The following is a 13,336-nucleotide window of genomic DNA, read 5'->3' as shown; positions in this document are numbered from 1 at the left end:
ACGTACGTAGTTTTTCAATTGAACTCGCCAACTAAGAAGAGAAGACCAGTTTCTTTAAGAACTTCGTAAAAACGTCGGCTTAACATTTCCTCGCAAAATTCGAGAACACACATTTTCAGAACCATGTTCAAAATCATATCAGGTCAAGTATTTCACACAAAATACTCTATCAGCCGAGTGTTAAGAAACACAGTGCTGTCTGATGATAAAGTTCAGTATTTCGATAAACCGAACCCTCTTTTGTAACTTGAACCAAAAGCGTCGATTTGAAACGAAGTTCTGTTTGCGTGCCAAAAATATGAGCCTGGAAAACATGTAGCACATTGAAAAATTGAAGGTTTGGAAACACATGGAAAGTAAAAACAACTATGTCTATTAAACGTAATATAAATATCAGAATTAAACGTAATATAAATAAACGTACAAGTGATTTTACTGCAGAAAATTACTTTACTGCAGAAAATTACTTGTTACCTATTCGCATTAATCAAAAGGCCTATACCACATTTTAAGCATTTGAGGAAGGCTCATTTGTACATATTTTGAGGGGCCGAATGTGGCCTTTCGGCTTCGACAGCGTTTTCTCGCACGCAAGTTTTAATTGAATTTTAATGTTAGCCGTTTATTGTCAAAACTTGATCACGCAAATTCTTTAATATATGCCATTTCAAAAAAAATTGAATTGAGCAAACGTATTAGTTAACCGTCTTGAAATGTCTTGCAGCAATTGTTTCTTTCTTGATATGTGAGAGAGTGAACAAACCTGGTATGGAACGGCAAGAAATGCAAAACACAACAAACTTTGTATTCAAAATGAAACGTACGTAGTTTTTCAATTGAACTCGCCAACTAAGAAGAGAAGACCAGTTTCTTTAAGAAATTCGTAAAAACGTCGGCTTAACATTTCCTCGCAAAATTCGAGAACACACATTTTCAGAACCATGTTCAAAATCATATCAGGTCAAGTATTTCACACAAAATACTCTATCAGCCGAGTGTTAAAAAACACAGTGCTGTCTGATGATAAAGTTTAGTAATTCGAAAAACCGAGCCCTTTTTTGTAACTTGAACCAAAAGAGTCGATTTGAAACGAAAATCTGTTTGCGTACCAAAAATATGAGCCTGGAAAACATGTAGCACATTGAAAAATTGAAGGTTTGGAAACACATGGAAAGTAAAAACAACTATGTCTATTAAACGTAATATAAATATCAGAATTAAACGTAATATAAATAAACGTACAAGTGATTTTACTGCAGAAAATTACTTTACTGCAGAAAATTACTTGTTACCTATTCGCATTAATCAAAAGGCCTATACCACATTTTAAGCATTTGAGGGAGGCTCATTTGTACATATTTTGAGGGGCCGAATGTGGCCTTTCGGTTTCGACAGCGTTTTCTCGCACGCAAGTTTTAATTGAACATATTTTGTCTCCATCTGTTGTTTTTTTTGTAACCGCTTAAAAATTGCTTTATGACAGGTCTTAATGCCTTCCTTTAAAAACGTATGTGATCATAATTGTATTGGACGTTTTCAATTGCCATCTATTGGTTTTCCTTCCTTTGAAATATTTGTTTTTAAAAATATAAGCCAACTTTTTTCTTTGCTGTTTTTTTTCTTTTTTTTGTCTAATTGTTACCGAGTTTTTCATAGAGTGATGCCATAAGTTTCTAAGTGAAGTACTTGTTATTTTGTTTAGTTTCGGTTTTATCTGACGCTATTTTGAGCTATCGTCGCTAACTTTCTAGTTAGCGTTCTATCTGACGCTAACTTTGTATTCAAAATGAAACGTATCTAGTTTTTCAATTGAACTCGCCAACTAAAAAGAGAAGACCAGTTTCTTTAAGAAATTCGTAAAAACGTCGGCTTAACATTTCCTCGCAAAATTCGAGAACACACATTTTCAGAACCATGTTCAAAATCATATCAGGTCATGTATTTCACACAAAATACTCTATCAGCCGAGTGTTAAGAAACACAGTGCTGTCTGATGATAAAGTTCAGTATTTCGATAAACCGAACCCTCTTTTGTAACTTGAACCAAAAGCGTCGATTTGAAACGAAGTTCTGTTTGCGTGCCAAAAATATGAGCCTGGAAAACATGTAGCACATTGAAAAATTGAAGGTATGAAAACACATGGAAAGTTAAAACAATTGTCTATTAAACGTAATATAAATTTCAGAATTAAACGTTATATAAATAAACTAACAAGTGATTTTATTTACTGCAGAAAAATACTTCGGCAGAAAAAAACTCAATTTTTGCACAAATTTGCACAAACTAATGTTGCATCGAGGAAAGGTAAAGCTAATTTGATGCTGTCATCAACCAGAACTTGAAACTTGTTTTTTTAAACTAACTGTTTCTGGAATGATTGTAGCTGTAGCACAGAAACACTGCAAACCAAAAGTTTTTTAAAATAACATGGAACCGAATATCTCAAAAAGGCCTTAAGAGTGTTTCTTAGGAACGCACGGAAAGCGCGGAACGCGAGGCTGGAACGCTTTAAAATAACTGCTCAGCAACTTAATCCCGTCTGATTGTTACTTATTCATCCCATTTTCGATGACAAAAGATCAAACGGCCAAATAGTATGAAAAATAGCATATGGAAAGACCAGCAGGGTTAATATTACTGCTAAAAATTTCATTGAGCCTAATTAAAAATACTCGAGTAATCTGTAGTTTTGCACCAGTTTCGCGTTTCACTCATTTTGATCAGCAATTGAACATATGAAAGTTTTTGAGCGTTCATTTTGCCAAGTCTTTCAACGCTATTACACGCAAAATAAAAGACAAACTTTCTGAATTTTTTATCCACTATTGTTTCGAATTCTCTAAAATCATTTAAACTTAGTAATGAATAAATAACTGAAATTTACAAAAGTGTTCAAAAATTCAGCCAAATTTTTGTTTTCGTTGCTATGCTCAACTACACCTCAATAATTGACCAAAAGAATGAACATAAACCAAAAAATATCGGAAGAATTGCTCTTGAACGACAGGCGAGGCAATTTAATTCAAGGGCTGTAGCCTAGATCAATTTTTCTTTATGGGTGCAAAAAACATAGCCCCCAATGGGATTCGAACCCTTGACCTCCCGATCCTTAGCCACCCGCACTAACCACTGCACTATTAGACAAATATTTTCCCGCACTGCAACCAAATATATATTAGCAACAACCTATGCTTCGGAGAGAGCAATAGAGATCACTCAAAAATGATGAACGAAAGCATGAAAAGGTCACTTGAGAAGTCAAAGAATGTTCTAGAAGAAAAGCGCAAAATTGTCAAGCGAAAAATTTGCATAAAAAAGACACACACGTTTACAATAATTGCTATGAACTTCGTTCAAGAGCAATTAATAACCAACTAACATCAAGCAAATTGCTCTCAAACGCTTGGCGAGTGGTTGATTTCGTTGGAAACCAGCTGGGGTTTAGGGATTCTAGTATTAGGTGGGGTGTGATACATTACTAATATATATTGAAGTAGATTAGCACCCCCTATTTTTACGAAGTGAAAATTCAACTTTTGAGGCATTATTACTACAACTTAAATTTTTGAAAACAATTTTTACACCATGATCCGCTACAAGTCCTCTCGCAAACCTATGCAACTTAGATTAAACGGAACGTTCACTCACGGAACGAATTCCAATGTAAAGTTGGTGAGCTCCATCCAAGTTTCACAATAAAAACAAAGTTGTCACAAGATGTTTCATGTTTGTTCAACTATGCTTAACTTTACTCTTATTTTAAACCTTAGACAGAACGAGACAGAAGATGGGTAAAAACTGATCTCGCAATTTGATTTTTTGTGAACCATGGATGGAGCTCATCTTTACATTGGGGTAACCGAACTTCGCGTTTCATCTGAATCCGATAAGTAGACGAGAGGACTAGAGTAGGGGATCGATGGCGTAAAAGTTGTTTTCGAAAATCGATTTCACGTTTGAGTAGTATTGCTTCAAAAATTGAGTTTTTACTTCTTAAAGCAAAGGGTTCTAATTAACTTTTGCCATTCGTTATAATTGCTAAAAACTTTGTTTCAAATCAACTAATAAGTAAAACCCAGAAGCGTTAACTTGATGAGTTATTATATTTGTTATGCTCATCTATACCAACTCCGAGTGTCAAAGGCAATCATTCCAAAGGAATCGCTTCTACGATTCAAACTTGGACATCTCTTTTAGAACTTTCCTGTTTTACTTCTTTTTCTTTAAAGAAACCCAATTTTCTATGAACCAAAATCATAAAAACTTCTGGAAAGAACTGAAATTTACATTTACACACTTTTTACAGCTCAATCTACAGACTAAAATCCACAATTCACACAAAAAGGAACAAAGTCAACTATCATTCGATCAGGAAATCAAATTAAATTTCAAATCCTTTTTCAAGTTATAACTTTTGCTTCCGGTTGCTCACGGATAGAGGCAGAGCTGATTGGCAACTTCACATTCTGGTTCTTAAGAGAGTGTAACAACTGAAGCATTGTGTCTAATTCCAGTTTGAATTTTGCCGTCTCTTCTGACTTCTGTTTCAAAGCCATTTTCAGTCGCTCGTTTTCCTTCGCAACCTCTTCAGTGGCTGACAAGTGGCTGTTTGTAGACATAATTTCCTTCATCTCTCGTTCACGTGTCTCGTATTTCTTTTGCAGAGCCTCTAGTTTGTCCAACACTTTTTCGTATTGTTTCGAGCCCTTTAAAATGAGAAAACAACTTTTTAATAATGAGCATGGACAATTTTTTAAGTTATCCGAAAAAAAAACAATAAAACTTAGAGTTAAAACGAATAGAATAGAAATCGTCGTGTTTTGGAACACAAAAATAAAGGTTATCTTTAAAACAAAAATCGAGTTAAACTTCCTTCATTTATCAATTTGATACGGTTCATAGTCGCAACTCGAGCAATGCGAGAACACACAATAAAAGCCGAAAGAATCCCAGAAACAACTCGAAGTACCAAACAGATCACAGCGAGTAACTCCCGAGTAGAAAATACTGGGCATTTATTAGCACTTAACTAATAAGGGATCAGCAATATATACAAAAATAAGAAAAAAATTCTTAACACACTGACGAAAACGATGAGGCTCAAATTAAAGGGGAAAGCATTGATGGACCCAACAAGATGCCCATTTGGGATTGAAACAAGAAAAAAATAGAAATAAAAAAACATAAACCGACTAATGTCGGAACAATTGCTCTTGAACGTCAGGCGAGGCAATGTAATTCAGGGGCTGTAGCCTAGAAAAATTTTACTTTAAAGATGCAAATAAAGTTTACCACGCCGGGATTCGAACCATTTCCCTCTCGCTCCCTGACCAGAAGCACTGCTCACTCGACTATCAGACCCTTCTTCTTGCTATGCTGCAATCGATTTTATTTTAGCAACCAGCTTTACTTCGGAGTGAGAGCAATAGAGATCACTCAAAAATGAAGAACGAAAGCGTGAAAAGTCACTTGAGAAGTCAAAGAATGTTCTAGAAGAAAAGCGCAAAATGCTCAAGCAAAAAATTTGCATAAAAAAGACCAACACGTTTACAATTGCTACGAACTTCGTTCAAGAGCAATTAAACATAACCGACTGACCAGAAGAATTGATCTCGTACAATTCGGAAGAACTGCTCTCGAACGGTTATTATATACCACTATAGTCACTAATAAAACAAAGTAAAAAAATACACCGATTTTGGTGCGCTTTTCGTCTGACTTTTAGTAGTAAACTGCAGCCACTTGAGTTCAGCTGATTGAAATTGTGTATGAGAGAAAATTTCAAATCACGCAAAACAAAAAATTCAAGGGCGCAAAAGTCACTCGAAAAGTCAAATCGGTCAAGCAAAAATTTTGCATCAAAATGACTAACATATTTACAATAATTACTTCAAACTACGTTCCAGAGCAATTAAAAATTGGGTTTTCTCAAAAAATATCAAAAAAGCAGCGTTAGCTTGATAGAATCTGATAACGAAGAAAGAAATAAAACAAAGTCTAAGTAACGTTAATCTACAACTGGGCCTCATGGCTTTATCAAACATCTATTACTATATTTGTTTATTGGACTTCAGTGCGTTGGTTTTAGATCACTTGTCTGAGAAACTGCTCTGAAGAGGCGCTGAGTGGAATGAGAGAAACATTGAACTATCCTGAAAAAGTTTAAAGCGTTGAAAAGGGAAACTCGGTAAAGCGAAACAAACAAGTGAAAAACATAATACCCTAATTATAATCCAAAAATGTAAACGATCTGAAGATCAACTTGAAAGCATGTCAACCTGGATTCTGAAAGCAGAATTTTAGAGACGGGAAACAGTGGTCTCAAAACCAGCAATTACGGGTTAGCAAAATAATAGCAATAAACGTTCTCGAAGAAAACATACTAATAGCTTTGATGATAAAACGATACAAAGTAGAAAAACATAAACTGACAAACGTCGAATGAACTTTTCGAGAACATTTCACATAGAAAACATGCTTTTACAATAATAGCTTCAAACTCAACCTATCGAACAAACAAAACTATCCACCAATGGCAACATATTTTTCAATACCACCGAGGCAACCAAAAAACAGGAGGAATTGGCTGTTTTACTTTTTAGAATTTACCTGTTTTACTTCTTTTTGTTTAAAGAAATCCAATTTTTCTATGAACCAAAATCATATCAAAAACTTCTAGAAAACTTAAATTTACATTTAAACACTTTTTACAGCTCAATCTACAGACTAAAATCCACAATTCACACAAAAAGGAACAAAGTCAACTATCATTTGATCAGGAAATCAAACTAAATTTCAAATCCTTTTTCAAGTTATAACTTTTGCTTCCGGTTGCTCACGGATAGAGGCAGAGCTGATTGGCAACTTCACATTCTGGGTCTTAAGAGAGTGTAAAAACTGAAGCATTGTGTCTAATTCCAGTTTGAATTTTGCCGTCTCTTCTGACTTATGTTTCAAAGCCATTTTCAGTCGCTCGTTTTCCTTCGCAACCTCTTCAGTGGCTGACAAGTGGCTGTTTGTAGACATAATTTCCTTCATCTCTCGTTCACGTGTCTCGTATTTCTTTTGCAGAGCCTCTAGTTTGTCCAACACTTTTTCGTATTGTTTCGAGCCCTTTAAAATGAGAAAACAACTTTTTAATAATGAGCATGGACAATTTTTTAAGTTATCCGAAAAAAAAACAATAAAACTTAGAGTTAAAACGAATAGAATAGAAATCGTCGTGTTTTGGAACACAAAAATAAAGGTTATCTTTAAAACAAAAATCGAGTTAAACTTCCTTCATTTATCAATTTGATACGGTTCATAGTCGCAACTCGAGCAATGCGAGAACACACAATAAAAGCCGAAAGAATCCCAGAAACAACTCGAAGTACGAAACAGATCACAGCGAGTAACTCCCGAGTAGAAAATACTGGGCATTTATTAGCATTTAACTAATAAGGGATCAGCAATACATACAAAAATAAGAAAAAAAATTCTTAACACACTGACGAAAACGATGAGGCTCATATTAAAGGGGAAAGTATTGATGGACCCAACAAGATGCCCATTTGGGATTGAAACAAGAAAAAATAGAAATAAAAAAACATAAACCGACTAATGTCGGAACAATTGCTCTTGAACGTCAGGCGAGGCAATGTAATTCAGGGGCTGTAGCCTAGAAAAATTTTACTTTAAAGATGCAAATAAAGTTTTCCACGCCGGGATTCGAACCATTTCCCTCTCGCTCCTTGACCAGAAGCATTGCTCACTCGACTATCAGACCCTTCTTCTTGCTATGCTGCAATCGATTTTATTTTAGCAACCAGCTTTACTTCGGAGTGAGAGCAATAGAGATCACTCAAAAATGAAGAACGAAAGCGTGAAAAGTCACTTGAGAAGTCAAAGAATGTTCTAGAAGAAAAGCGCAAAATGCTCAAGCAAAAAAGCGCAATTTGCATAAAAAAACCAACACGTTTACAATAATTGCTACGAACTTCGTTCAAGAGCAATTAAACATAACCGACTGACCAGAAGAATTGATCTCGTACAATTCGGAAGAACTGCTCTCGAACGGTTATTATATACCACTATAGTCACTAATAAAACAAAGTAAAAAAATACACCAATTTTGGTGCGCTTTTCATCTGATTTTTAGTAGTAAACTGCAGCCACTTGAGTTCAGCTGATTGAAATTGTGTATGAGAGAAAATTTCAAATCACGCAAAACGAAAAATTCAAGGGCGCAAAAGTCACTCGAAAAGTCAAATCGGTCAAGCAAAAATTTTGCATCAAAATGACTAACATATTTACAATAATTACTTCAAACTACGTTCCAGAGCAATTAAAAATTGGGTTTTCTCAAAAAATATCAAAAAAGCAGCGTTAGCTTGATAGAATCTGATAACGAAGAAAGAAATAAAACAAAGTCTAAGTAACGTTAATCTACAACTGGGCCTCATGGCTTTATCAAACATCTATTACTATATTTGTTTATTGGACTTCAGTGCGTTGGTTTTAGATCACTTGTCTGAGAAACTGCTCTGAAGAGGCGCTGAGTGGAATGAGAGAAACATTGAACTATCCTGAAAAAGTTTAAAGCGTTGAAAAGGGAAACTCGGTAAAGCGAAACAAACAAGTGAAAAACATAATACCCTAATTATAATCCAAAAATGTAAACGATCTGAAGATCAACTTGAAAGCATGTCAACCTGGATTCTGAAAGCAGAATTTTAGAGACGGGAAACAGTGGTCTCAAAACCAGCAATTACGGGTTAGCAAAATAATAGCAATAAACGTTCTCGAAGAAAACATACTAATAGCTTTGATGATAAAACGATACAAAGTAGAAAAACATAAACTGACAAACGTCGAATGAACTTTTCGAGAACATTTCACATAGAAAACATGCTTTTACAATAATAGCTTCAAACTCAACCTATCGAACAAACAAAACTATCCACCAATGGCAACATATTTTTCAATACCACCGAGGCAACCATAGAACAGGAGGAATTGGCAAAATAACAAAACTCAAATATTGCCAGACACGGGTTAACGAAGTCACTAAAACAAGTAAAAAAAACAAATTTTACCAAAGAGCAAAACAAACACCACCAGAAGGCAAATAGAACTTTTCAAAAAATGCGACACGAAGACAAATTAACAAACATAACCGACTAAATGTCGGAAGAATTGCTCCCGAACGACTAGCGGGAGCTCTAATCAATTGCAGCCTGCTTCAGTCGGGGGGGGGGGAGGAGCCTAAATGGGACTAAGAAGTTCAATAAAGGGCTTCAAATAACCACACTAGAGGCTAACATATAGCACTATTAAGATTTAAAGTAAAAAATGGCACCAGTTTCGGCGCACTTTTCATTTGACTTTTAGTATTAAATTGCCGCCAATTGAGTTCAGCTGCTTGAAATTGTGATTGAGAGAGAATTTTAGATCACGCGAAACGCAAAAAGTCAAGGGCGTAAAAGTCACTCGAGCAGTCAAAATTGTCAAGCGAAAATTTTGCATAAAAGAAGACACACACGTTTACAATAATTGCTATGAACTTCGTTCAAGAGCAATTAAAAAGGAACAAAAGCTGATCAAGCTCAAAAAAATAACTTTTTTAGAGCAAAGGAAGTCAAAGTCAACAAAACGTTGGCCAAAAACTATAAACACTTTCATTTATGTCGGTTAAAAAGGCGATGACACCAATAAATGATGTAACAAGATGATCAGTAACAAGACCTAGTGACAGTGAAACACAAAAGACAGCAAAGTTAAATTTCAAAACTCACAAACCCATAACAACCCTAGCATAAATGCTACAGAACATTGCAGTTTGTTTTACAAACTCACAAAGCAAACCAAAAAAACATACGAAGTATCAACATATGACAAAAATGAACAAAAATGAATTACAGTAATAAAAAGTTGATGCATGTGAAGAAGCTAGAAAAAATAAAATTCAGCAAATAACCCAAATTTACAGTTCTCAAATTTAAATAGTCGAAACAAGAAAAAGCTGCAACAACTGTTATCAACATAACATTAACAAAACTGCAGGCCACTCAGGGACCTTTATTGTACATATAAAGGTTTCTTCGATCACAAACTAATTCAATCTAACTTAAATTTCAAAGAGCAAAAGTCATTTTGTTGGGTGGGGTCCAGTCATGTATGATCAAAATCGAATCACGCAGCCTAAAAACTACCTAAAATTACCTAAAAACTCTTGCTTGTGAAAACGAGGAATTTCAACACGCACGGTAAATACCATTAGTGAGAAACAGTCAATCAAAAAGGCTGATTTTTGCAGAATTTGAGAGAACAAATGTGAAACGAACAAAGCGTCAGACGACTTGCACGCAATTCAGTCAAATTGAATGATTGAACAAAGAGCAGATTTGAAGTGAGCGTGACATCATATGGTCGTCTCAAAATTTTGTCAACAAACTAAACAAAAGAAAGCCAATATTGGATCCAATCGGCTATCGCTATCGTAGCTCTAAATAACAAACAAAAATTTAAAAAACCTTGCACAATTAATTGCTAATTTGCTTTTTTTCATACAAATGTCTCTTTATTTAATTAATTAAATTATTATTTATTTAATATTAATTAATATTAATATTGATTATTTATTAATTTATTAATTTTTTATCTTTATGACTTCTTATTTAATAACATAGCAGACAAAGAGAGGCAAAAACAACTAATTTTAATTTTTCAAATTATCAAAAATTGCAAAAAAAATTTGCTACACTTCTTGATACTTACGTTTACAAAACCATTTTTGTGCTGCTTAATTTAACCATCAATCCTAGTGCAAGCTTTAAAGAAGTTTCATTGGGCCTTGAAATACGGGAAAATGACAAAAATTTATAAATCTTTAATGTAACAGCAAATAATGACATTTTATAGTGTTTAAGTTGAACATCCCTCAAAAAAACATTTACGAAGAGCAATTGTCGCTTGTACAAGACCACTACGAACTGTGACCAACATCAATTGAAGACTCATTTAACAAAAAAAATGAAAAAAAAACAGAAAACATAACCGACTAACGTCGGGCGAATTGCTCTCAAACGACCGGCGAGCAGTTGGCTTTGTCAGTAGCTAGCCACAGGGGGGGGGGGGGGGGGGGGTGGTGGTGCACCGGGGGCTGATGGGTGGGGGGCAACACTGGGTTGGGAGGGGGGCAAACAGCGCGGTGGGGAGTGGAGGCAATAGTGGGGGTGGGGGGTCAACAGGGGGGGGGGGGGGGGGTCTCGTCTCAACCTCTAAGAACCGCCCTTCACACCATAAGCATAAGTATAAGTCTCCAAAACAGTTTGAGCTGAAACAGAGCTGAAAGGCTCTAAGAGCACTTAATGCCCGCTGGGCGCTACCTGTTTATCCCCTTTTTGAGGACGAAAAGTCAAAATCGTCAGACGAAAAATCGGTCAAGCGAAAAATCGCATAAAAAAAGACCGACAGGACTAATATAATTGCTACAAACTTCGTTTGAGAGCAATTAAACAGATGAAAAACTGCAAACTGCTCGGACTCAAAAACTTAAAAATGGCCTTTCTGGCTTCCCTTTTTAACTTTAGGTCTTCCCATTTTCACATGCGGCACTTCCTGCTGCAAAGAAGTCGGAGAATTGAGATTTCAGCCCCGGTAGGCTGGCGTGTGCACTCCAACTAGGATAAGACGGATTATCATCGACCGCTTATACTTTTAAAATGCAGATAAATTTCTATTAGGAATACTCTTGATCTGACTTTCTTCTTGAAAAGCAGAGCTGACTGAAGTCATACTGCAGGAACAATTTAGAGGTTGAAAAAAACAAGAAAAAAGTAAAATTGGCCAGAAACATGAAATTCGGAACAAATAATTGCCCCTTTTTGTGTGAAAGCAATTCTTAATAACTAAAAATTACAAAAAAGTACTTTCAAATGCAAGATGTGACGGAACAAGCAGATATTTGCACGTGATTCTTGAAGTACAGTAGATGCCAAGTCAAAAATTGTTTAGTGCTGAGAGATAAATTGCTTTACAATTTTATTGCGGTAGATTGACTAAGCTTGATAGCCAAGGATGTCAATAACTGAAATCCTGCTGTTATCTGCCCGCTAACAATCCTATCATTACAATAGACTGTAAGACATAGGCGACTAGGGAGAGGCAATTTAATGAGATGAGAGGGGTAAAATTAACAAACCGGGCTCTGGGACTCTCTGAGTTTTGCAATGTGTGCATTGAGAGTTGTCACTTTATCCTCCAGTTGTTTTTCTCTTTCACTTAAGAGAGACAGTTCACTCTCCTGTGCAGCTGAGGCCAACAGTTGTTCACGCAGATGTTTGATCAACACCTACATACGCAGTTATGAATTTAATGAAGGGAAGTGGGTAACATAACATGTCTCAAAACAAATTGTTATGCCACGAGCAACCGCCATTCAAAATTTTCTTCCATATACTAAATAATTTCGAAAGTAAACATAGCCGGCAAATTGCCGTAAGATAGCCACCCTTGACGCGCTTGATGCACATCGGGATTGAAACAGAAAAAAAAGAGAGAAGTTGGCCGAATTTTTTCGGTTTTTTTCTGTGTCAAAATGTGTTCTAAATTGGCGTGCAGTTTCAGTTAGATTCTAAAACCATACATAACTCAGCTTCTAAACTGAAAGCTATTAAGCTTAATACTAATGTCAGTCAGCAATTACTCTAATGAACTTTGATAACCTAATTCTCTATGACTTAATGACCGGGCTTTATATGATTATCCCGTTCCTTTCGATTTTGTTCTTTTGACTTTGACTGTATTCATTACATTGCATAATTCAATGCGTGAAAAAAAATCCAATCACTTGAAACAGCGAGTGAGTTAAGTCGGAAGTCAAACGTGAAAATCGTGACTTAATTAAAACGAAGAACGCCATCAAAAGGAGCAGCGAATTAAAAAAGTGAGAGCGCGTAAACAAGAGCCGTAGAGATGATGACCGCGGCTATAAAACAGCTTAACTTCCACGAAAAGTCCGGAGAAAAATAAATGTTTTAATTTTAATTGCGTACGTCAAGTCTCTTGGTCTAAACAATAAATGTCATAACGCATTATCTACCTTCGAAGAACAGTATTATTTTGTTCTCTTCGTTGCAGCATAACAAAAGAACCGGCTCGAAATACCTAACCTAAAAAAAATTAGATGATAAGCAGTGAGGAGAACCCGCTCGAAAATGATTTGGGACGACCTCTTAGTGCGACTCATAACTTCAGGCGGCCTTGCCTTTAAGATTGCCAGGATTAGGTATTTGATCAAACTGCTTTTGTTAGCTGAATAATGTCGCTTGACCAGCTCATGTATAACTACAT

At 35.6% G+C, this 13,336-nt stretch overlaps 1 protein-coding gene across 1 annotated transcript in view; it reads right to left on the bottom strand.

Annotated features, from left to right (window-relative positions):
• Nucleotides 1–6,690: 6,690 nt before the first annotated feature.
• The window catches only part of LOC142339527 (uncharacterized), a 158,451-nt gene continuing 151,805 nt past the window's right edge, over nt 6,691–13,336 (bottom strand). The window contains exons 20-21 of the mRNA XM_075389630.1: nt 12,186–12,335; nt 6,691–7,114 (exon numbers count right to left, since the gene is read on the bottom strand). Coding sequence (XP_075245745.1) covers nt 6,809–7,114; nt 12,186–12,335 — 456 coding nt within the window. The 3' untranslated portion in view covers nt 6,691–6,808. The remainder of the gene's footprint in view (nt 7,115–12,185; nt 12,336–13,336) is intronic.

The sequence above is a fragment of the Convolutriloba macropyga genome, chromosome 5 (genome assembly GCF_964194025.1).
Source record: "Convolutriloba macropyga chromosome 5, txConMacr16.3, whole genome shotgun sequence".
NCBI classification, from domain to species: Eukaryota; Metazoa; Xenacoelomorpha; order Acoela; family Convolutidae; genus Convolutriloba; species Convolutriloba macropyga.
The sequence above is the reverse complement of the archived record's forward strand: the minus strand, read 5'-3'. Positions and strand labels throughout refer to the sequence as shown.